General features: G+C 45.4%; 2 protein-coding genes across 4 annotated transcripts; one reads left to right on the top strand and one right to left on the bottom strand.

Moving 5' to 3' along the window:
- Positions 1–167: 167 nt before the first annotated feature.
- On the top strand, positions 168–19,352 carry st3gal5 (ST3 beta-galactoside alpha-2,3-sialyltransferase 5). Of its 3 annotated transcripts, none has more exons than XM_084449258.1 (7): positions 168–686; positions 4,798–4,954; positions 5,698–5,818; positions 11,015–11,361; positions 15,436–15,622; positions 16,366–16,524; positions 16,680–19,349. In XM_084449258.1, the coding sequence occupies exons 2-7, from the start codon at positions 4,860–4,862 to the stop codon at positions 16,935–16,937; spliced, it is 1,167 nt and encodes a 388-aa protein (XP_084305384.1). In that variant the 5' UTR covers positions 168–686; positions 4,798–4,859; the 3' UTR covers positions 16,938–19,349. The 3 variants fall into 3 exon arrangements, 2 of the variants coding, with proteins under 2 accessions (XP_084305384.1, XP_084305383.1); XR_014630789.1 differs by lacking the exon at positions 168–686 and having other exon boundaries at positions 3,092–4,954; positions 16,680–17,621; positions 18,088–19,352; XM_084449257.1 differs by lacking the exon at positions 168–686 and having other exon boundaries at positions 3,092–4,954; positions 16,680–19,352.
- atoh8 (atonal bHLH transcription factor 8) lies at positions 19,317–24,035 on the bottom strand. Its single transcript, XM_084449262.1, has 3 exons — positions 23,091–24,035; positions 22,008–22,199; positions 19,317–19,455 (listed from the first exon to the last, which is right to left on the bottom strand). The coding sequence occupies exons 1-3, from the start codon at positions 23,739–23,741 to the stop codon at positions 19,450–19,452; spliced, it is 849 nt and encodes a 282-aa protein (XP_084305388.1). The 5' UTR covers positions 23,742–24,035; the 3' UTR covers positions 19,317–19,449.
- Between the last annotated feature and the right edge of the window lie 696 nt (positions 24,036–24,731).

Raw genomic sequence — 24,731 nt, 5'->3', positions numbered from 1 at the left:
CAGTAGCCCAGGCTACTGTAGTCTTCCTATGTTTTTTACATATAAAAATGCCACTGCTCGGCGCCTTTCTGATGCTGTGAAACCTCCCTCCCATCAGGGCATACTTTCTGATGCTGTGAAACCTCACCTCCCATCAGGGCATACTTTGAAAGCGCACCCCCAAAAAACCAATGGTCCATCTAGCATCTGCCAACTTGAATCTCCAAACAAACCGATCACGTGGTTGTCCTCGATCACGTGCTTCTCTGAAACAGGATCGCATCGTTGGGACATGGCATCCATGGATACGAGCCCTACGTTCTCGCCCTATAGCTTCAGCGTTTATTTATTTTATTGTATTTATTTTATGTTCTAGTATTACACGTAATTTCACTACCAATGAGGCAATCATCGGGAACTGCACGAGAGCCAGTTTAATATAATTGAGAGATTTACACTTCCAGTAGCCCTCGGGAGGAGAGGGACGTCGTTGGGACCATAGATATATTATTATAGATATATTATTATATCTGTGATTAGAACCTCGGGCTGCTATTTGCTGCTTCTAACACGCCCTCGTCTGCACTGTAGTGAGATTGCAGCATCCAATATTACAGTTTCATTAGTATGGAGCGCACGGTGTCGGTAACAGCAGAAGTAACGTTACTTCTTTTATGTAAACGGCAGGATTTCCCCTCTTCAAATAGGTAAGACCTCAGCTAGAATTTACATTTCTGTAATGTAGAAGAAAATAACCACATGGTTCGCTACTTGGCTGGTTAGTTTTAGCTCATTTTAGCCGTAGTAAACCATTAGGCTACCGTTAAGCTGACCTTATCGTCATCCCAGTATCCAGGGGCAAACAGCTTCTGGTCTTGTCGAAATGGACTCCGTATCTTCCACCACCCAAAATAATGCAGTTTATAGTGATTTACTAATTGAGTTATTAACTTAACTTGTACAGTGTTGGTGTACAGCCCCTAGTCTGACGGGATTTTCATATTGGAATACATGTGAATAAATATTGGAAATATTTATGTTTATTGATATCAGTGACAAAAATTATCACGAAATGTTATTTTATTAAAACAACCGAACTTTTCATAAAGCCTGAAAGCTAAAAAATACACCATACACTAGAAAATTGCATTTCTTGCAGAAAATGCGTGTGAATGCTGAGCAGCTGAATGGAATAGCAAAAGCATTGCTGAAAATGTATGAATGTGAAAAATCTGCTGAAAATCCTGGAAGCTGAAAAACATTGAAGCTTAGCTGAACTGTGAAACTGGCAGAATTGGAAGCTGAAGTACATTACATAAAGAAGCTAAGAACTTAAATACATTGCTACAAAAGCTGGAAGATAAACTGTTACACTGTAATGATGGAATGTATAGCTAAAAACCTTGTAGGCTGGAAAACCTGGAAGCTTAGCTAAAATGTGAATCTGGCAGAATTGGAACTGCATTACCTAAAGAAGCTAAGAACTTAAATACTTTTTAACTTTCAACCCAAGTAGTTTAAGCCTTGAACTGAGCATTTAGCTTGAAATATGAGCAATAGAGTAATACTGTCAAAGCTGAAAGATGGAATAAATGATGGAATGTATGGCTTAAAAGCTTGGAAGCCTGTCAGGGACAGTGACCTCTGGGCAATCTCTATGCACCAGATGGTGAAGACTGTGTGTCTCTAGCCCACATGGGCTGAGTTATGTGGTCCATGGCGTGGATTGTGGCGTGGTGGAAAGACTCTGCCCCCTTGGGTCAGAGCTGGTCGGGGGCAGTGCATTGACCTCCGGGCAATCTCCTTGCACCCACTAATGAAGACCGTGTGTCTCTGGCTCACTCGGGCTGAGTTGTGGGGTCTGTGGTGTAGTGGCGAGACTCCGCCTCCTTGGGTCACAACCCGTCGGGGACAGTACAGTGACCTCTGGGCAATCTCCATGAAGACCATGTGTCTCTAGCCCACTCAAGGGCTGAGTTTTGGTGTCCATGGCGTGGATAGTGGCGTGGTAGCGAGACTGTGCCCCCTTGGGTCAGAGCCGGTCTTGGACAGTGAAGGCCCCGCCGGGCTACCCATCTGCCTTCACCAGTGAAGACTGTGTGTCTCTAGCCACCTCAGAGGCTGTGTTGTGAGTTCCGTGGCGTGGTAGTGGCGTGGTGGCGAGACTCGCCCCCTCGGATCAGAGCAGGTCGGGGACAGTGCAGTGACATCCGGGCAATCTCCCTGCACCCACCAGTGAAGACCAAGGTTATAATAGTTTTGCTTTTTTAATTAGTTTTTATTTTGATATCGTTTTAACTTTTTGTTTTCAATTTCAGTTTAGTTTTGATTAGTTTTAAAGCAGGTTTGCTAGTTTAGTTTAGTTTTTATTTTTCGTTTATCGTTTATCGTTTTTTTGTAAAGCCTAGTTTTTATTTTTATTTCAGTTAACTAAAATGTTTTTTCACACCTAGTTTTCGTTTTTTAGTTAGTTTTCATTAACTCTAATAACCTTGGTGAAGACTGTGTGTCTGTAGCTCACTCAGGGTCTTAGTTGTGGTGTCTGTGGCGTGGATAGTGGCGTGGTGGCGAGACTCCGCCCCCTCAGGTCAGAGCCGGTCAGGGACATTGTAGCCCTCTCTGGGCCTCCCACCGACACCCAGCAGTGAAGACCATGATGTGTCTCTAGCCCACTCAAGAGCTAAGTTGTTGTGTCCGTGGCGTGCATAGTGGCGTGGTGGCGAGACTCCGCCCCCTCAGGTCAGAGCGGGCTGGGGGCAGTCCAGTGACCTCTGGGCAATCTCCATGCACCAACCGGTGAAGACCGTGCGTCTCTTGCCCACTCAAGGGCTGAGTTGTGTGGTGCGTGACGTTCATAGTGACGATACTCCACCACCTTGGATCAGAGCTGGTGAGGAGCAGGTCAGAGACCCACGGTCCATCCCCCGACTGTGTCTCTACCAAAGGGCCAGGCTGCCATTTACTTCCTGAAACATTTTCAAGAAATCGACCCCTTTTGACATGCGCAGTTGTGCTTTTCTCAGACCCCGCCGCGTTCACGAACCGTTTGCACCATGCAATTATTATTTGCATCATTTTTTTTAACAATGCTAATGCAGGGACATGCAATACAGCGGGGAGAGCAGTGAACGCTCATTAAAAATCCACATGAACGTGTTAACTTCGTGGACGCGGCCGGGTCAACAAATCACGTGGTTAAAACATGAGACTGCGCATGGCTGTGACGCGAGAAAAGGAAGCAAATTTGATGCCTTTTGATTTGAGTAGGCCTATTTTGCTTATTTTGGTACTTCAGCAAAGGGGTTAATATCTGAAAATGTTCAAGGGATATCGCCAGGCAGGCACACTACTGTATTTTGAAGAGGTACCCCCAAGCTACAAGAATCAGCAGAAAAAAAAGACCTGACAAACAAGGTTAATCAAAATAGCCTCCCTGACTATTAACCCTAAACCTAACCCAACCCTAAACGTAACCCTAAACAGCCTCTGCATAGATGGGAACTAGCTTTGGCTTTACCCATATATAAATATATCGGGAAATGTGTGTTTAATGTAGAAAAAAATATTTGGTATCCCCCACCAGGGATGAGTCTCCCATCCTCAGCTAAATGTTATCACCTGCTGCCACTGGAATAAAATCATAGTACTGTAAATGTTATATGATTGGTTGTCTTACAAAATCTCAATACAAAGTAAACTGTTAGAATGGTTAGAATTTTATGAGGAACTACAAATTCCTCATCCTGAATTGGTCATGTGTTTAGGCTGCTGATCAACAAGAAATGTTGTCTCAGAGCGGGACTTATTCGCAGTGCAGTGGAAGACATGCTGAGACAAAAGCCATCTGCCCAAACATTGTCACATGAAGCTATGATCATGTAACCTGACGCGCCAGATGGATTATCTCACAGGCTAGTGATCATGTGGCAGCTTCACACAATGGAACAGTGAGATGGCCTGACAGCATGAGTCCTGCAGACAAGGAGGTGAAGATGGATCAGGCAGAAAGATGGTCTGCTGCAAGGAGGAAAGCTATGAAAGATACGGAAGGGACACTACGAGCAGACTTTCAGATTGGGGAATTGAATTAGTGTTAATTGATGATTTATTTAACTCTAGTAAATTATTGTAACTTTTACTCTGCCTTTTATGTCATTATTTATCATGGTTTCTCACCCTGTAATTGAGAGTGGTTTTTAACACTTAGCCTACAAATTTACATAGCATGTACAGGTGACTCAAGTCTAAAAGGAGTAGAAGCAAAAACATAATTTTTTCATATCCATTTGAATGGAACATTAAAGGGATAGTTTGGAAATTTGGACATAGAGCCTCATTTTCGAATTACCCATAATGTTGTTGATTGATGGAGAACATTTTCAGCTGATTCCATGCTATCCCTCATTCGGGTGTTCAACACATGCTATTGCAAGAGCAATCGAACCAAAATGGTTAGCATTATAAAACCACCATTTTGCATGTCAACTCTTTCCTCTTGAGTGAACTGGAATATGACAGCTCATTAAACATGGCTACCCTCTACGGTCCAGTATGGTTAGCATGGCCTCCCCTCTAAGATACTGGACTGCAGTATGCGTTCTCAAATTAAGAATTCAGAAGGGTGAGGGTCATTTGTGCTGTTTTCGATGGGGGTTCCCAGAAAGGTCCTATCCTCTCAAAATAAAGTGCTCTGGGAACCTGAGAGGCTTCAATATAAAATGGTTAAAAACAATTTCTAACACCAACATTACTTTAATTATGCCTCCTTATTTAATGTATATCAGAGCTGAGTGATTGTGATATTGATGTCTGAATCAGGATTGGCTGGTGAGAGTGAGGTGTGGAGTCCGAAATCTGGTGTGGGTCCAGAGGTCCAGTCCATGCGGAACAGACCGAGGAGCATCGAGGACCCACACTGTGACGGGTCGTCCCACGAGCTACGGAACAACATGCCGAAGCGCCTGGGATCCCATAGGTAATTTATCAACATAAAGCCTGTAGCTAGATAGGACGGTTTTGGGGTGGGGGGTAGGAGAGGCTTGGCATGAGCACAGATCTTTCCTCTCGCTGGGGCTCTATTGGAATTCTCTGACTGATGTTTGTACTCTGAGGACCACAGGCAGTTGTGGTAACAGTTCTAAATAAGTCTTCCATGGTGTGAAAGGGAGAATCTTTTATAACCTTGTTTGACCATCTGTTCTAACCTGTTAGAAATGTTGCAAATTCAGCTGCATGCTGCTCCTCTCTGCCTGCCAGGACCTGTCAGCCTGTCGGGTGAAAACCACTTAATCCGTTTTGGGAATTTTATTTATTTATTTATTTTACAACAGTTGAAAGCTGGGACCAACAGCTCATGATATGTGATTTTATATTCAAAAACAGAAATTGGAATGTTCTTTTCTACATTCTGGAAACTTGCCATTTTGGAGATTAGTGGTTTTCACCCGACAGAGACAAAATGGTCTCTCCAGTACCTCTGGTGCTATGATCCTGGTCTAGCCAATCACCTGCCTATCGATCACCTACCTGTAGATCACCTGCCTGTTGATCACAGCTCAGAGGCAAACTGACGTTCCACAGCTGAGCTCAACTGTGTCTGGTTGCTCATAGCCTCAGATTAGGGTTGAGGTTAGAGGAGGAGAGCACTGTTCAAGGACAGACTGACTCAACTTATTGTGTGTGTGTGTGTGTGTGTGCTTGTGTGTGTCTGTGTTGTAGGCGTCTGCTGGTGCTTCTGGTGGTGCTGGTGCTGATCTGTCTGGGTTACGTCACCCTGCCTCTGTTTGACTCCAACTCCCCGAAGCCGCTGGTGTGGAATGTAGATCCCGCCCATCGGAAGGTAAGCTCAGACAGGAACAGTTGAGTGCTCTACCTCCTCTTCTGGTCTGGTTCACTCCTACAAACCCTGGTTTGGTCTGGTCTCGCCCTGGTTTAGTCTGGTCTGGTCTAGGCCCGTCAAATAAATACTTCGACTAGTCGTCGACTTTGGGGGAAAAATGCATAATCAATCTTCAAAAGGTAGATTCGATTAGTAGGGTGCATCACCACCCGAGTCGCACTCATCATCTCATTATGCCAAATACATTGTTAGTATTCATTCTTTTCAACATGGCAAAAAATCAGCAAAACCACTGTATGTAAGTAGCGACCTATTCATTCAAACCTTAATTTAAACTTGAAAAGACACTGATGTGCGTGCACCTCATTTACAGCATCACCGAGTGAACAATGCACACATCAAATAAACATCACATCACACATCAAATAAAACAATTACAACTTGATTCACCAAAGACAGAGATCATGTTTTTAAACTCTGTGATTGAAGGGAGAACCTCCATCTTCAACTGAGTCTGAATGTCATTCCAAGACTTTGGAGCAGCATATGAGAACGCTGTCCTGCCAAGCTCTGTATTAGCTCGAGGGACCTTAAAAACAAGTCAGTTACTGGAATGAGTCCGATAGGAAGGAACGTTCCAGTCCAGTAGGGTGGCAATATAAGGGGGTAGTCTACCGATAACCGCCTTAAAGATATACAGATACCAGTAATGGTCACGCTGAGCTGCTAGGGATGACCAACCAACTTTACTATACAGAATACAATGATGTGTATCATACGTGTCTTCTGTAATTAATCTAAGTGCAGAGTGGTACACAGAGTCCAGAGGTTTTTTGAACATCAGGCCAGGGACTACGGGTGAAAATTGGCCTTCTTGGTTAACCCTGACCCATTTACAATTTTATTATTGTTCATTAATATGCATTGTCCCTGTTAAAACTAAACCAATAAAGAAAGAAAGGTTTCAAGGTAGAGGCTGCAGCGTGCCAATAAATGACATCACCATAGTCAAGAACAGATATTGTATATTGTACAATATCTGTTCAATTGTATTGAACATATATTGGAAATATTGATTCAATAACCCTTTTTCTACAGAACCGAGGGAAGTTAGAACGATTTCTATACAGAAAGCCAACCTTCTGGCGCAGCTTAGAGGCAAGATTCTCAACATGGTATTTAAAAGATAATTTTTCATCAATCCACAGGCCTAGATATTTATACTCTGTGACTCTCTCTATCTGAGTGCCATTTATTGATGATATCTGTAATTTATCATAATCAATGTTTTTAGTCCTTGAAAATAACATAAACTTTGTTCTGCTAGCGTTGAGAATGAGTTTAAGATGAAAAAATACCTCTTGCAATGCAATAAAAGAAAGCTGCAGCTTTTCAGTGGCTGACTGCACTGCAGAACAATAGATAACTGTATCGTCAGCATAAAAATACACTTGACATGACCCATTCAATGCAGATACAATATTGTTTATGTAGATTGTAAAAAGGACAGGACCCAGCACTGAACCCTGAGGGACTCCTTTGGTTAAGGACAGGAACTCAGACCGGGCATGACCAACTCTCACACATTGGCGTCTAGTTGATAGATAATCCTGGAACCATCTGTGGGCACCTTCATCTAGACCAATGCTAGCTAGTCTATTCAGTAGTAGTGAATGATCAACTGTGTCAAACGCTTTCGAAAGGTCTATAAATAGGGCTGCACTGTTTTTTTTCTTATCTAAGGCCGAAGTAATATCATTCACAACCAAAGTAATCGGCGAGGTTATACTATGCTGGGCTCTAAAGCCAGACTGATGAGGACTGAGCACTGAATAGATAGAGAGAAAGGATTTATTGATTGATTTATTGATTATTTACTAAGGTCTCAAGTACTTTTTCCAGGCAGGGTAACCTGGAGATAGGTCTATAATTATCCAACTTATCCTTATCACCTATCCAGCTTATCCTTATCACCTCCCTTATGTAGCGGAATCACTCTAGCAGATTTCCACTCAAGAGGAAGCTTACCAGAGGCGACGGAGAGGTTGAAGATGTAAAAGTCAGTTGTTCAGAGATAACCGAAGCAGCTAACTTGATAAAGTAGGCCTCCAGATTATTTTTACCTGTGGAGCACTTAGGATCTATTGATTGTAGAGCATCATAAACCTCTTCAAGGGTAAATGGGAGAAAGGAGAAGTACAGTATGAGTGGTGTGATGCTGTGTCCTGACTATCAAATGCAGCTTCAGGGTGCGACCCATTGCTGATCCTATCAAAGAGATGTCCTGCCTCAGCAAAATGCAGGTTAAAAGACAGACAAATTTCATTCTGATCAGAAATCTCACGGTTATCTACTAAAATACGGGGGGGAAGGGAATTGGAGGATTTATTATTTACATTTAGGTGGTACTATCTAGGATCTTGGAGGATTTATTATTTACATTTAGGTGGTACTATCTAGGTGGCGAGGAAATACCTTACTTCCTTAATCTGAGCGCGTCTTTTCGGCAGCCGGCAGACAACATTGTAAACAAGCACTGAATTTGATCAAGTGGACCAGCACTAGGCTATTCCTCTTGTTTTGTTTTCAGTTGGCTATCAGGATATGAATCCTGTGAACACAGACGGACATTAAAGTTCCGTTGGTGCTTGTTCATGACAATAGGCGGCGGGCACCTTTTTGTAGTTAGAAGTGGTTCCATTGAGTCTTTTTCAATGCAAAATTATATGATACCAATAATTGAAAATATTCAATCTTTGGAAAATATTTGAGAGAAAGTCGAATATCATTTCTGAGCTCAGTTGACAGCCCTAGTCTGGTCCACTCCAATTAACCCTGGTCTGGTCTGCTTTGTTCTGGCCTTGGCTGGTCTGGCCTGTGAAGATAATTTCTGGACCTCAAAATGTCCTTTTAGGTTTGATGGATGAGAGTCTAGTCTGTGACAAAAACATCTGAATGCTCTTTTGGTCTTTTTATAGTAGCAAATTTTGTACTTTTGAGCTTTTTATAGTAGCAAATAAACAAGTGTGAGCTCATGCATTGCCTTATTTTGGTGAATAAGTGCCCCTTTCATATAATTCTGGGCATACTACCAAGTGTGCCCTTCTGCTCATTAAACTTATCTGCCAAACTACGCTCCCACTTCCAACCTTGCCTCCTGTCTTAGCTAACCGTATTCTATGCTTGGTCCTATCCGTTCTGTACTTTGTGATCTTTCACTGCTTGCATCTGCACACACACACAAGCAACTCTTAACAATTACAGTCATGGACAAAATTGTTGGTACCCTTCCGTTAAAGAAATAAAAACCCACAATGGTCACTGAAATAACTTGAAACTGACAAAAGTAATAATAAATACAAATTTACTGAAAATTAACTAATAAAAATCAGCCATTGCTTTTGAATTGTGGTTCAACGTAATAGTTAAAAAAGGAAACTAATGAAACTAAGTAGGGTTACAAAATTCTGGGAATATTCAAAGTTGGAAAATCTACATGGGAATTAACAGGAATTTGTGTGAATTACGGGGAATTCATGGGAATAAACTGGGACTTCTTTTTTTTTTATACCAACTGTACCTTTTCATATACAGACATAAATGTAAACCCGTTGTATTGTCAGGTGACATGCAGGCAAACATTTCTAATACAAATTTTAAAAATGAAAATTTTCACTTAATCTTTCAGAGTAGAACTTTAATGGATTCTACAGCCCTCTTAGTGTGCAGGATGCTAGGAATTAGCTGTGCATGTGATGGAAGAATGCGCTGCACATGTGATGGATGAATGCACAGTGCAGAGTTGAAATTCAACAGAATTTGCATTAAATCAGGTTGTTTGAACCAAGATCATGCTGCCAGATCTAGAATTCCATGTTATGTTTTTCCCCCTCACTAAGCTACATTTAAGTTCCCTGTTAAAGGGGTCCTCTGTGGTGTAGCGGTCTAATGCATTGTTTTCCGGTGCAGCTGCCCACCGGGAACCAGGGGTCTCAACAGATCCAAGTATGGCTGGATCCCAGAGGGAGGGGCCTATTTGGCCGCCGCTGCCTGAGGGTGGTTAGTTTAATCTCAGCTTCAGGGTTCGTCACACAAGAGCAACCCTGTCTGGTGTGGAATTACGGTTGCGAGCTGAGAGAGTCAAGGAGTTGTGTCTCTCCCCTTCGTATTGCCGATCGTCCGGGTTGTGTGACCAATGGCGGACTGGCCATCGGGATGTTCGGGAAGAATCCCGATGGGCCGGTCGTCAAAACAAAAACATAGCCTACAAAAACGATCAAAATTTCCACAATTCCCAAGCTTAACTTCCCATGGTAAATTTCCGGAAAGTTTCTGGAAATTTACCTGAAATTTTCTGCCCCTTGCAACCCTAATCATAAGCACATTCCACAACACATTGTAATGCATTTATAAGCCTTTCTAAAGCTCTTTATAAATGTTTACAGTCATTCATGACATTTATGTTTAAGTCATAGTTTAAGTCATAGTTCTACTCAGGCATTGTACTGTTTGGATTTCTGACACATGATTTTTAAGATATTTTTTTTAATTTAAGAAGTTTTAAATAATTAGGGTCCCGGCAGAGACACTCATGTATTTGTCATTTGTCTCCTCCTTCCTCTTCCTCCTCAAAATGTCCGGACCCGATCCAGTGCTGCGCAGCAGCTGTAATTATTATTAAAACCGTGTTTGATTACCGTGCTTTGAAACCACGGTAAATACTGTCTGACATCAACTTGGATTACTTGTTGTAGTACAGTAGGGCAGAAGGCAGAGCTGCAGAAATTGTTCCGCCTTCTTGGAAGACTAAGTCTGAAGTTAACTTGCATGTAGGGACTACCAGTCTCACACCTTGGAATCTCTCGAGAGGCCACCGTAAATGAAGTGATTGTATAGTTAATTTGTAAATTATGCATACATAATACATACAAGTAACATATTTTGGATTAAAAGAAAAATAAGAAAACCTGGTCCCTTCCCATAAAGCTACCCCAAGGTTATACAGTGTTGAGGCATGATTATATGTAATAATAGCAGATCATATTGTGTAGGTTGTCTCTGCCGACAGGGTGCAGCAGTGGTCGGTCCCATGGGTGACCGGGGTCAGTGCACACAGGCCTTCACCTGGCTTGGTCTGGTCTGGGCCTGGCCTGGTCTGACCCGGTCCTACTCTAACCCTGGTCTTGTATGTTCCAGCTTGTCCAGTCGTATGTGCGGAGGGTTCTGGAAGGAGAGTGCCGACCAGGCTTTGCTAGGAAGGGCGTTGAGGCGCGGTTTCAGAACCCCAGTCATATGACCCAGCCCTTCTTGTGGAAGGACACACCCCTCACCCCGGACATGGTGAAGTTCCCGCCCCCCTTCGGGTTCCGGGGCGTGGAGGCCAAGTTGGAGAAGGTCCTCCAGCTCCTCCCCCAGCCCGCCCCCAGCCACACCACCCAGCAGACCAGGAACCATTGCCGCCGCTGTGTGGTCATGGGAAATGGAGGCATCTTGCACAGCCTGGAGCTGGGTGACCTCATCAACCGCTTTGACGTGGTCATCAGGTGAGACCACTTTACTCCTGAGCCCCTAGACTCTATTCCCCAGCCCCTACTGCCTAACTCCTACCTCTCAGCCCCTACTCCCTAACTCCTACCTCTCAGCCCCTACTCCCTATCTCCTACACCCTAACTCCTACCTCTCAGCCCCTACTCCCTATCTCCTACTCCCTAACTCCTACCTCTCAGCCCCTACTCCCTAACTCCTACCTCTCAGCCCCTACTCCCTATCTCCTACTCCCTAACTCCTACCTCTCAGCCCGTACTCCCTAACTCCTACCTCTCAGCCCGTACTCCCTAACTCCTACCTCTCAGCCCCTACTCCCTATCTCCTACTCCCTAACTCCTACCTCTCAGCCCCTACTCCCTATCTCCTACTCCCTAACTCCTACCTCTCAGCCCCTACTCCCTAGCCCCTACTGCCTAACTCCTACCTCTCTGCCCCTACTCCCTATCTCCTACTCCCTAACTCCTACCTCTCAGCCCCTACTCCCTATCTCCTACTCCCTATCTCCTACTCCCTAACTCCTACCTCTCAGCCCCTACTCCCTAGCCCCTACTTCCTAACTCCTACCTCTCTGCCCCTACTCCCTAGCCCCTACTGCCTAACTCCTACCTCTCTGCCCCTACTCCCTAGCCCCTACTCCTTAACCCCTATCTCCCAGGCCCTACTCCCTAGCCCCTACTCCTAGCCTAGGGTTCGGGAACTTTAGGACTTTATGACAAGAGCAATTTTTTCAAATTTGAGGGGAAGGAGGCACAATGGATGAAAACAATGCATTTGAAAAATGATAAACATTGTCTGGCAAATGTAGAGCCTCTCAAAATTGCTACTCCGATTGTGGGAGAATTAGATTTGGTCCATTCTTCTTTGAAATGTTTGTGTACACCTTTTCTCTTTCTTGTGGCCATTATCACTTATTCTTCTACCTTTCTTTTTTTGTTGTGTTAGCTTCTTAGCTTCTACTGTACATGGGCCTCGTACAGAGAAAATCTCCACTGGTAGTCTGCTGAATGGCTCAGGAGGTAGAGCGGGTTGTCCAAAGATCGTAGGGTCAGCGGTTCGAATCCCGCCCTATGCACTCCCATTTAGGTTGTGAAGAAAATGGAATGGCTTTGCACACTCCCAGCACACTGCCAGGAGCTGGGATCAAACCGGGGACCTTGTGTTCCCCAGCCAGACACTCTACCTCCCGCACTACGTGCCGCTCCAGCCTACTACATATCAGAATAGACGCCCATCTGAGTGGATTTTTGTTGTTGGATACCCAAATGTCAGTATAATTTAGCACTAAAATAAATAACTAATAAATGTAGCTGATCATCATAGCAACGCCGTGTGACGTCATATAGAGGTGTTTCCCCTGCTTTCTCCGCTAAATTAGAGGGGCCTACTGTATCTCCCTCAAAAAGGCAATAAATATCACACATACAGTACAGTATACACACACACAAAAACTGCTTTTGTAGATCAATCAATCTTGTATTAGCAGCAGTACCAGGATTACCTTCATGGAATTGCTTATTCCTTCGACCCACAGCATTGAGTAGCTTGTCTCATGCTGAAAAACCGTGTGATGAAAAACTGCATTGACTGCAGTATAATAACTAGTGCTGTTAGTCGATTAAAAAAAATGAATCGAGTTAATCACAATAATAGGCTGTGATTAATCATGATTAATCACAAGTTTAAAATACTAGTATTTTCTTACATTTGGGGGGGAGATAAAACAATTCACACAAGGCGTGTGTGATAAATAATAAAGATATGCATGACAAAGTGGTTCGAACTATCAAAGGAACAGCTGTATGAACGCCCATCCGCCATAAGCCAGGCTGGATCTGGCCTGGTTTTTACTCAACTGGCTTCCGTGGAAAGACATCACTGCAATATGTGCACACAGCTTGCTTTGACGGGAGTACCTACATCACTGCAATATAACACTGCGTGTTTTCTCAGAGAGTGTTTACACAAGGGTTTACCTGGCTGAAGTAGCTACTGAAATTTAATTTAATTAATTTATCCGCGTTTCACATCCTTTTCCGTAATTCAGCCAGGTAAACACGTTGGAATTACGGGAGGAAGTTGGGGTTCAAATTTGATAATATGATTAATTTGCTTTAATTTTATTGAACAATTTCCTGTTGAATTGCGAGCGTTAACGTGTTAACGTTGACAGACGTAATAACAACACTCATCAAGATCAAGATCCCTTCTGTCACTTGTCAGTTAACGTTGGCTAGGTTTGAATTCACGTGTCATTAAGACCTTAAAAGACATTAAAATAATCCCATTGCTGAAAACCCATTAGAAAATAACAACATACAACTAAAATAACAACATATGGCTATTGTTTCAAATTCAAAGAATATATTTAATAATCAAGCTACCAATTACTTCACACTGGAAGTAGAACGTTAACTTTGTTGTCTACTGTATAAGCCTTGCACAATCTTAACAGGTGACAGTCAGCTAGTTGTCAGAACAGAGTGACTAGCCTACTTAAATGACTCAGTCACAGCTCAATACACTCTGCTGACTTGCACTGAATGGATCAGCCTTGGATCAGGGTTGCATAATCCTGACTGGTTCAACCCTGATGTTTCTGATTGATTTTTCTAGAGTACTATCAGCTATCGGCTAAACATACAAGCCTAAACAATGATGAAATGAGCCCACACATGATTTAATCAATACTCAGCTAAACTGCAGTACAAAAGGTCACACTTCTAATCTACAAAGGAGCAGGAGGGAAAAGCTGGTCATTTGGACAACAAGAGAGGTGATGTGACTGCTTGCCTCCTCACACACAACTTCAACGAGCGTCATCAAGTCGCCTTTTTTATGGCTTTTCTTTTGAATGGCTCCATATCTACCAGCATAGCTTCTGCGACCTACTGGTCGATCGTGATGGACGTATTGGGCACCCCTGCTGTAGGGAGATGACCACAGCGCTTAACCCCAGTTACCACCCCCCTTCCAGAGGGACATTATCAGACACCCTCATACCTGCTTGCCATGCAATTGAAAAGAGAAACATCATAGGTGAGCTTGCCAATGTGTAAAAAGTAGCCATAACCAGCGATGGCTGGACAAGTATCACACAGGATCACTATATTAGTGACAGTCCACCATGTAAATGAAGGCCAACTGAGACAGAAAGTCTTATCAACCCAGGCAATGGATGAGTCCCAAAGTGGTAGAGTAGTATCAATAAGAGTATCGATAAGTATCGATATTGATAAGCAATATCGGCATCGATACCGGTATCGCTAAAATCCCCAATACCCATCCCTAACCATCAGTTTACAAAATCTGTGGATATTTTCAAATCACCAACTGCCACCACTCTAAACCGGAACATTCCTTCAATATGGGACAATAAATATATAATATTTCGATGATGAATATACCCGTCTCTGCTCCTACAATTTTTAAGCTACACTGACATATTATATACTGAATATTTAATCTGGTTCCCAGGACTCCAACGGTGTAAATATCTAAACTGTGACATTTATACTTCTTGAGATAGAGTTGTCTGAAGCCGGTCATGCTTTCCTCATACCATGCTCCCCAGTGAAACGTTCGGAACACTCTAGCGGCATTTGGTAATTTCAGATGCATACACATTTTCTGTTTCATTTAAATGTTGACTGCTTTTGACTCCCAGACAAAATCAGTGAGGATCGTCACTTCCTCATAAATCTCGAACAACTCATAATTCAGGCTGTAGGTAACTAAAACACTGCCCTACTATAGAAATTGACAACTCAGGCCCTGTCCACATGAACACAGGTATTTTTGAAACCGGGGTTTTTCCTTTTTCATTCTTAAAAAAAATCTGTCCACCTATTTGGCTAAAATAAATCTAATTCGGATGAGTGCATGCAGGTATGTATGATCTATGTACTATGCATGTATGCGCATTGTGATGTTGTTGGCAAATGTATTGTGTCTTGCAGCGGCTTGGAGCCCAAGACAAATTTCCCTGTGGGACAATGTATGTCTTATCTTATGAGATAAGCTCCAGGGCCGACCTTACAGTCTGTTCTCTCTGGGTTCTCCATGTTCTCCAGGCTAAACAGTGGTCCCCTGGGGGTCCACAGTGCTGATGTGGGGAACCGGACCTCCATCAGGATGAGTTACCCTGAGGGCAGCCCGCGGACTTGGCACGACCTCGATCCAGACCTTCTATTTGTAGCAGTGGTCTACAAGGCTGTGGACCTGGCCTGGCTCAGAGCCATGATCAGCAGACAAACCGTGGTGAGGCTGTATTCACACACGTGAAAAAAAAATGTTTTGATGACGTCTCGCTTCCAGGCTAGTAATTCCCCTGTTGTAAAGCACTTTGAGCTGCAGTTTTATTATTACGGACAGGTCGAAATTTATGGGAGGCGTCACTGGAGGAAATAGGGGAGGGCCATCACTTTTAAATTTGAGTCCAAAGGAGGGTTTCCGTTTTTAAATTTGAGTCCAGGGGAGGGTCATGCAAATTTGAATCGATCAAAATAAAATAGTTTCTTCAGCTTTTCGGAATTCAGCAAGCTATTTTGTGTGACGTTTGTATTTGGCTGCTCTATCAGTTGATCTCTGTGCTTGACTTACCCAGACAGTGGGCGTATACAGCATCTGGCCAATCAGTGGCAGAAGTTGTTTTTTTCTTATTTCAAGTAACACCATATGAACATGAATATTGCCCATTTGGTGGGGGAGGGGAGGGCCAATCTTTCTTTTTTTTTTTCAATCACTCATGGAGGGTCAAAGAAATATATATTTCTGTCAAAGGGTCATGCATTTTTATTTCCATGCACTCTGAAGTCCTCCAGTGACCCCCACACATCAATTTCTAATGGTCCAGTATTATTATTATTATTATTATTATTACACACTCACACACACACACACACACACACACACACACACACACACACACACACACACACACTCTTTCATTCCTCCTCCTAATCCCAGGTGTGTGTGTGTGTGTGTGTGTGTGTGTGTTGCAGTCTCTGTGGGACAGGCTGTTCTTCTGGCAGAAGGTTCCAGCCCAGATCCCTGTGGAGGTGTCCAGGTTCCGGGTTTTGAACCTGGAGGTGATCAGAGAGGTGGCTCTGGACCTGCTGCACTATCCCAACCCCCAGCCTCGCTTCTGGGGCTGGGATCAGGTAATAAGCCCCCCTCACCCCGGACTGCTTCTGCCAAGTCCAGGTAGTGCCTCTGATGCCCTCTGGTATCTGTCCCTCTCTGACATCTTTTCTTCTCTCCTCTCTTCTCCTTGCGCCCCATCTCCTCTCTTCGTCGTTGGCGGCCTCTCCTCTAGAACGTTCCAACTCTGGGAGTGACAGCTCTGCGTCTGGCCAGTCTGCTGTGTGATGAGGTGAGCCTGGCAGGATTTGGTTACAACTTCAGCCAGCATGAGGCGCCACTGCACTACTATGACAACCTCCCCATGGCGGCCATGATGCAGCAGGACATGCACAACGTGGACCGCGAGAAGAGCTTACTGCAGAGCCTGGTCAGAGATGGCTCCATCTCAGACCTGACGGGAGGACTGCACTGCCCCTTCTGCCCCAGCTGAAGGCTCCCTGCCTGGGTGGGCCTGGCAGGCAGAGGCCCCTCATCCTGGAGATCAACCGATGATGATATGGGGCATCTGCATGGACTGTGGAGTGTTTGGACATAATATGTAGCATACTATGGTATGGTACTGTTGTATGCTATGGTACTGTATGGTAAGTGTGCTGTGATGCTTCCCTGGAATCTACTGGTTAGAAGATAATTATTCTGTTAAAAGTGCTGATATGCAATAAGTTTCAAATCCCTTCTGGGTAGTGAACGTATGTACTGTTGAACTACATTAATGTAACTGAGCTTTTATATATTACATAAATTATTATTATTATTATTTTACTTTAAGTTAACATTTCATTGTTTTATCGCAAGAATAGTCCGGTAGACTTACATGATGATATTAGGTACTTAAGGTTATAGATGCAATGTATAGAATATGTTTGTTTTTTTTACTCTAAGTTAACATTTCATTGTTTTTACTCTTAAGTTAAAATGTAATTGTTTTATCACAAGAATAGTCCAGTAGACTTACATGATGATATTAGGTACTGGAGGTTATAGATTCAATGTATAGAATAGCTGAGAGTGATGTGTAGGCGTTGGTTGTTTTTTGTGTTGATGTGACCACCAGCAGGATGCAGTGAAGACACCAGCACTGTTAGAGAGATGGGCGATTTTCATTGTAGAAAAGGTAGATTTATAGTGTAACAAGCGTCTGTGACACCGGTGTCCCCCTCTGCAGTTGGGCTGTTCAGCCACCAGATGGCGTGAGGAGCACAATGTCAGAGTTTCCTGGGAATTATAGTAGGCTTACTATTACAACCTCCTTGTAGCAGGCAATCTCCCCAGCTCACATCCCTGGGTCTGGGCTAGTGGTCTCTGCCTTAGCGTAGACTAGTAGCATGGATCAGAGTGACAGACTGTTTTGTTAAAGTAAAGGTGGGCTACAGGCGGAAGCCGTTATCACTCGAGAGTCAAAGACTCAAGTTAGCCCCATACTTAACCAGTAGTATGTGTCCCACTGAGGGTCTAGTTCCACGTTCTCCGTGTTCTCTGCATGATCAAAACAGGGCATTCAGAGCTGAAACGAAAACAAATCGGATCTCATTCATGAAAAATGAAAAATAAATCACAAACTGACACCCCTTTGATTTCAGTTCAAATCATCAGAAACTGGACTACAGGCCCACGTCTTGTCCCTCTAGCGGGTGTCTTCAGAGGAGATCCCCCCTGGCAGACAGCTGGCTCTCCAGCAGCGCTGCGGCCGCTTTCCAGCAGACAGCCGTTGTGTATACAGGATACTAGTGTTTCCTGCCCGGCTCCAGGCCTCGTTTGCGGGGCTGTAAAAACCTGAACGGCATCCAGGACTCACGGCCGCGACAGAGGAAAACACGCAGAGCTCTCTGCCCGTTAGCTAGGCTAAACACCGCGGGAGCCAGACTCTGCTCATGTTGTTATAACAGATCTGTTCCTACAGTAAGTCCTCTCTGGAAATTAGAATGGAGACTGGTAAGAAACGCTGTGAGGTAGCCTAGACTGACACATGAACAGTCTTGTGCATTCATACAGATGTACTGTAGGCCGAGAGTGGTCTGCAGTCACACTGTTCAGTTATTTATCTTGAACTAATGAAATTGGAACATGGTTTATAAAATATAATGTTACTGTAAACAAAGTGCTGTAATAGACAGAATCCAATGCAATAAAGCTGTTAGAAGACGGTATACATTCAGTTAGAACAGTTCCTTTATTTGAGTTTAATGTGCCTGTTAGCAGGACACAGCAGCCTAGTGGACAGAGAGTGGGTTGTTAAACACTAGCAGAAATAGAATATACCCTCTCACTACCATGTCCACTGAGACTGACCAACAGCATTATAGCTCATGTAGTTATGTCATACATCCTATAGCATTGCATGTCATGTTGCAATTAAAGATATGTTACATGTAGCTTCCATCAATCCAGAATTATAAATGCACTCTTGTCAAGAAAATACTAATGACTAATATGTAAAGGCACTGGGATGTAAAGTGGAGTTATGTTGTCTGAGGGGCTTAAAACCCAACATGAGTCTGTAATATTTAAATGATGGCGAGATCTGTACTCCTGGTCAGCCTCTTCCAACTGATAGAACCTTCCATCCATGCCAGAGAGAGAGAGAGCAGTTTTAGTCCCTATGATCCGTGCTGTCAGTCTCTCCGGGCAGCTCGGCACCCAGACACCCAGTGTGTCCTGTCAGGAGGTGTTAATCTGCAGGTGTCCCGAGGCAGCCTGGTGAACCGGCCGTCTGTCCAGACATGAGTCTGCTTCACCGGGCTGGTCCCGAGGGCTGTGCCTGGAGCGGGGAGACCAGGAGGTCAGGTCCTCAGCTGTCTGGGAACTCCTCCTGCAGGGTGACCATGATGAAGACCAGGAGGTGGTGGAGGAGGAGATGATAGAGCAGTCTGGTCTCTGGGCCCGGCGGCGGCGGCGGCGGTGGTGGATGATCCTCCTCTCCTCCACACTGATGCTGGGAGGAGTCACTCCTGCAACAGAAGAATAGAACCCATCAGTCTGTTAACCCTACACCTGGAACACAACCACAGACAGACGGCCCTCCCTCCAGCAGGAGGGGATGTGTACAGAGAGGAGCGGTATAAATATCAGCATGCAGATCCAGTGACATCATAGGTGCTGACTGAGCTCCTGCAAATACAGTATAGGGGGAGGGGGGCAGTGGAGGGAGAGGGGTCAGGTCTTCCTGTAAGGGATATGTTGGGTGAGATCTGGGGGGGGTGGGGGGGGGGTGTCCGGGAGGACACAACAACATTCCTTGGCTCTCATGGTGTGCTGGAGAAACACCAAGCCAAATAACCTCCTTGTATTTCTAACAAGGCACAGATTCTCTGCCTCTTTCCTCTCCTCTCTGTCGTCTAACTGAGAATTGAGACACACCAGAGGAATATCGCCATGTTGAGCTAAGTTTGTGAGCTTTCAAAGATGGACTGTTAAGAATCCGTTTAACCTGTTTCCGAGCATGTAGTCATGTTTCCTCCCCCAAAACAGAATCCTAAAAGTAGTTATTCAATCTAAATGAAGTGCTATATTTCTGTAAGTGGTATATTAACGCTGTGTTAGAGTCTGGGCAGCTGTAGCTGAGTGTGTGATCCCAGGCTGTAAGGCCCGGCTGGCCAGCAGATCCAGATCCGTGCCTTTAATCAGCATACTGCTGCTCAGAAACAAACTTTTTTTCTCCCTGGAAAAGTTTCCCCCCAGACTCACTGGCTCTCTCTGACAAAGGCATTTCTTTCTTACCCCGGCCCCCTCCTCCCCGCTCCCCCCCCCCCCCGGCCCAGTAACAGCTGCTCTCAGAGCCGTATCCTGAGAGAGTGATGATCAGTGGGGTTTTTTTTTATTTCAAAGTGTTTTTTTGGAACAGATGTCCCAGGGAGGACTGGGGAATGCGGCCAGGCGCGGAGCGGAGCAGGCTGGGGAATCTGCCAGCTCCTGCAGCCAGGCGTCTCTGTGGGCTCCAGCTCGCGTGCCTTCCCCCTGCCCTCTGCCCTCCCTGGCGCCAGCAGGACTTCCCAGCCAGCGCTGGAACATCTGGTGTCTGGGACTGCCAGGGGAAAAAAAAGCAGCTCCGCTAGTTTCCTTCTGAATGCGCTTATGCTAGGGAAACGCTTTAGCTCACACAGGGAGAGTGAGAGAGAGAGGGAGCGAGAGAGAGAGTACAGCAGAAAGAGAGGACAGGGAGGTTACATGCATGTAGATTAGTTATGGAGGATTTGTTTCTAAACAAACAAACAACTAACAATTCCTCCTTATCCAGAGGAAAAAAAGTCCTTTAAAGTATTGGAATTATGTTGTTTTCAAACTGAGTAAGCAATTTCTTCAGAGAACAGATATCTAACAAACCAGTGTAGCCAGTCAGTCACCTGGTACTGAAGAAGTGTTGGTGACACAGCAGAGCTTCTGTTTTGCCTGGCAACAGACAAAGATCTAATACTCCACTGCGAAGCAGCTGTTGCTGTATGTTTGTTTACAGTCAGTAACCCAGGACAGTTAAAAGATTACTTCAGAGTATTGCTGTACACATATCTGTTTACCAATATCAAACATCTGCTGGCCACACATTGTTCAAGTGCTCTTGAGAAGACAAAAAAAGAGATAGAAAGTGGATGAGTGTGTGAGTGATCAACAGTGTTTAAATGAGAGATGAGGTTAGAGAACACGACATCAAGGGGCCGTCTCAAGTGTTCACCTGATTGTGAATGTGCAAATTCCTCCTGCCTGCATCCAGGCGTGCAAGTGTGTGTCCTGCGTACAGTATGTGTGTGTGTCCTGCGTACAGTATGTGTGTGTGTGTGTGTCCTGCGTACAGTATGTGTGTGTGTGTGTGTCCTGCGTACAGTATGTGGTTGTGTGTATGCTGCTGTAGCTGTGGTGATTTACAGGAAGCTGTGAGGGTCCTGAAGGGAGCGGGAGGAAGTTCAGCCTCAGTTTACAGGCTCCTGGTGTCAGAACCCCACTTTCAGAACCATCAATCACAGCCTTATTCACCCGGGGAACCCTTTAGAACTCTTCAGCCCGGTCGTTCACGGTTTCACGGACCTCTAGACCTGGCAGAACACCCAGTCCTCTCTCCAACACCAGTTGATGAATTTGAATGAAATTTAATTGAATGGGATCCTAATTAGGAGAAGGAATGTAGAGCTTAATGAGAAGGAAAGACAGAGAGTGAGGGGGCAGAGAGAGAGAGAGAGAGAGGTAGAGGAGAGGTGCACAGAAAGTGAGAGAGTGTTGAGTGTGTGTGAATTCCGAGAGTTAATCGTGAATGGCCGACTGCATTGATCGTCTATTATAATCACCTATTGGTCCCCATAAATGTAGCACTGTGCTGATGAACTTGTTCTACATGGGGAGGGATGAACTAGTGACAGCTACAGTAGCCTTCTGACTCCAGTACAGCGACTAGTCCCATGTTGGCACCAGGAGGCCACCGCTAACCAAAATATGAACCTGTCATCCACCCATCACCCACCTCAGATCCCTATCCCTGTCACCCCCATACCCCCCCCCCCCCTTTTTTTCCTACCTTCCTCTTCTTGGAACGACCCTCCGCCTGCAGGGTCCTAGTGCACTGCTCCACACACTCTCTGAAGGTGATGCTGCTGTGCTCGGGGCCGTAGTCCAGCTCGGCCAGCTGGGCCAGGGACAGGATGTAGTTACAGGCGATCCTCAGGATGGCCAGCTTGGACAGCTTCTGGCCATACGAATAGCACGGCACCTGGAGGGGACAGACAGACAGATAAGCCGCTAAAACACCATCAGACGGACGGAGCGAGCGAGGAGAGCAGGTTGGGTGAGGCTATAGATGAGCGCCCGGGTGTGTGTTTGTGTGTGTGTATGTGTGTTTGTGTGTGTGTATGTGTCCACGTGGGTGTTTGGTGCTGGGGAGAGCAGGAAGATACAGTAAATAGTAGTAGTAGTACTTTATTGATCCCTGAGGGGGGGGTTTTGCAGTGTTGTGCATAGTGTCCCAGTGACGCCACAGGGTCAGACCCAGACCGGCAGTGGACATGTTTGTGACCGCAGTAACGAGAAGGTGCTGTGTGATACACGGCGAAGGCGACCCAGCCAGAGTCTGACCAGGCAAAATCTGATCAGCCATGTCTGCTGGTGTAACCCATCCGTTTCGGCATGCCCAGGGTGGGATTAGAACACCGGTCTCTCGTTTGGGAGGCAGACACGCTGACGTTTGCGCCAATAGGGACACCCCCTTGGAGGGACTGTCAGTGTTCCTTTGTGGAGTTTCACCAGCTACTACACATTTCACTCGGTTACACTGGGTGGCTTCAGAAGTGTTGTGTGAAGTAGACGGGGATGTAGAGGTCTCCGCAATCACCAGCACGCTTGGGTGACAACAGCCTGGAGCCTCTGTCATGCGGTGTTGCAACTGTCATGGTGGTATAACATTTTATAAACAACTGCTTAGGAAACACCTCATGCACTAGGCCCATGACTGAACACGATTTTATATGAACATATCACACATGTCTCTCCTTGTCAGTCTCCATTTGGGCCTGACTGAGTTACAAGCCGTTCTAAATTCAGCTCCCAAACTTCTACACAAGAGGCCCTTGTCCCGCTGTGTGTTCGGAGTGGTCCGAGGTCATACCTGCTTTCTGAGGGCCTCAAAGGCTGCACTGATGGTGTGCACGCGGGTCCTCTCTCTGGCGTTGGCCAGGAGCCTCCGAGTCTGCTGGATGGCTTTGATCTCGGTGACGACGCCAGACGGCTCCCCCAGCCGGCTCCTTGGCGACTCCAACGATGGCTCGCCGGGGTCGTGGCTGCAAGGCGCCTGCGCGGCGGCGGAGAGCGAGCGCTCAGAGAGACCGCAGAGCACGATCCGCGACTCGGAGCCGTAGGACTGATGATCATAAGCCGGGAATGTCGAGTAGCCGTCTCTGCTCGTAGGCTCTGGCGCCGGCGGTGGCGGGGCAGCCGGAGGTGTCCCGGTGACAGTTGAAACAGTGTTAATTCTCATATCTATAGCCGTGTTCTGACTCCCGGACGAGGCCAGTGCTGCAGCCAGGGACAGGGCAGCCCCGCGGTCCTGCAGAGAGCTCGGTCTGCACGCCTCCTCCACCAGCTCGCCCGTAGAATCCTCGTCCGTTTTAGAATCATGTTGAAAACTTTTTACCTCGCTGACACGTTTGGGGTCCCGACCCTTCCTCTTAAACTTCTTATTCGCCGGTGCCTCCTTCCCATTAATCTTCCAGCCGTCGCTGAGGAGATGCGGGTTCCTCATGTCCACTGTGAGGTTCATCAACCAAGAGCCACCGCAACTGCGAACTCCGTAATCCAGTAGACGGGCTACAACAGTTGCGCAACAGCAGATGATCTCACTGTAACATCAATAACACATCACGGCGCGAGCCCCCGAGCATTGCCACATCATGATCCAGACCAATGATATTCATCAACACGCGCTCTATATAGAACAGATATAACAGAATATAGACAGCATGTGCAGGCGCGTGCTGCTCCGGCGGATTCCGGGCGTCTTCTGGTGAGCCACCAGACGCTGCCAGGCGTTTTTAGTGGATGTGCGCATGCAGCGGCTCATCTGTGTTTGTTTAGCCTCGCTCTACAGAAGAGCCCCTGACGGTAGGCCGGTCGGCGAGATGAGACGCCCCACCGCCCGCGGAGAGACCGCCCAGAGTCTCTCACCGTGCAACGAGCAGCCCGCCTCCAGAGACGGAGAACCTCTCGCTGATAGATGAGGTCTCTAACGTAGATTAGCAGAACCGGCGTAATGATGCGGTCAGACGCAGACCAATCACGTCTGCTGACAGGAGAAGCTACAGTTATTTGGATGACGTATCACCGAGGCGTTACATTGTGTTTCAATCATGTAGGCTACTTTTAGAAATTCCTGCAGAAATCATAGAAAATAGTAGCCTACAAAAACTCCCTGTGATATAGCATAGATAAGATACACATATAGGCTACATGAAAATATACATAATTATAGTCAGAGTTTTCAGGGAAAACTGTTCTATAGGCCTAGTGTTTCAATAACCTACTATTTTGTTGTTTACTAACCTGAGTGATTTAAGTAGAGACTTTAGTTCTAAGAGAAAAGGTAAGATATTGGATATTAGGTAGTGATTTGGGAAACGATAGATAACCCTCACACTGCCCTCTTAGATAGATAGATAGATAAATAGATAGGCAGGCCTACTTTATTGATCCCCGTGGGGAAATAGGCAGTTGAAAAATGACAGAAAGGTTGGAAAGAAAAGAAGCACTAGAT

This window comes from Borostomias antarcticus (assembly GCF_949987555.1).
Source record: "Borostomias antarcticus genome assembly, chromosome: 14".
Lineage (NCBI taxonomy): Eukaryota > Metazoa > Chordata > Actinopteri > Stomiiformes > Stomiidae > Borostomias > Borostomias antarcticus.
Note: the sequence above shows the minus strand (reverse complement) of the source record. Positions and strands in the feature narration are given on the sequence as shown.

Excerpts from the sequence above, each read along its gene's own strand:
- st3gal5 (XM_084449257.1), top strand. The coding sequence starts at position 4,785 with ATGTCTGAATCAGGATTGGCTGGTGAGAGTGAGGTGTGGAGTCCGAAA. Across the intron at positions 15,623-16,365 it reads TGATCAGCAGACAAACCGTG|TCTCTGTGGGACAGGCTGTT; the intron begins GTGAGGCTGTAT and ends TGTGTGTTGCAG. Across the intron at positions 16,525-16,679 it reads GCTTCTGGGGCTGGGATCAG|AACGTTCCAACTCTGGGAGT; the intron begins GTAATAAGCCCC and ends CCTCTCCTCTAG.
- atoh8 (XM_084449262.1), bottom strand. The coding sequence starts at position 23,741 with ATGAACCTCACAGTGGACATGAGGAACCCGCATCTCCTCAGCGACGGC. Across the intron at positions 22,200-23,090 it reads TTGAGGCCCTCAGAAAGCAG|GTGCCGTGCTATTCGTATGG; the intron begins GTATGACCTCGG and ends TGTCCCCTCCAG.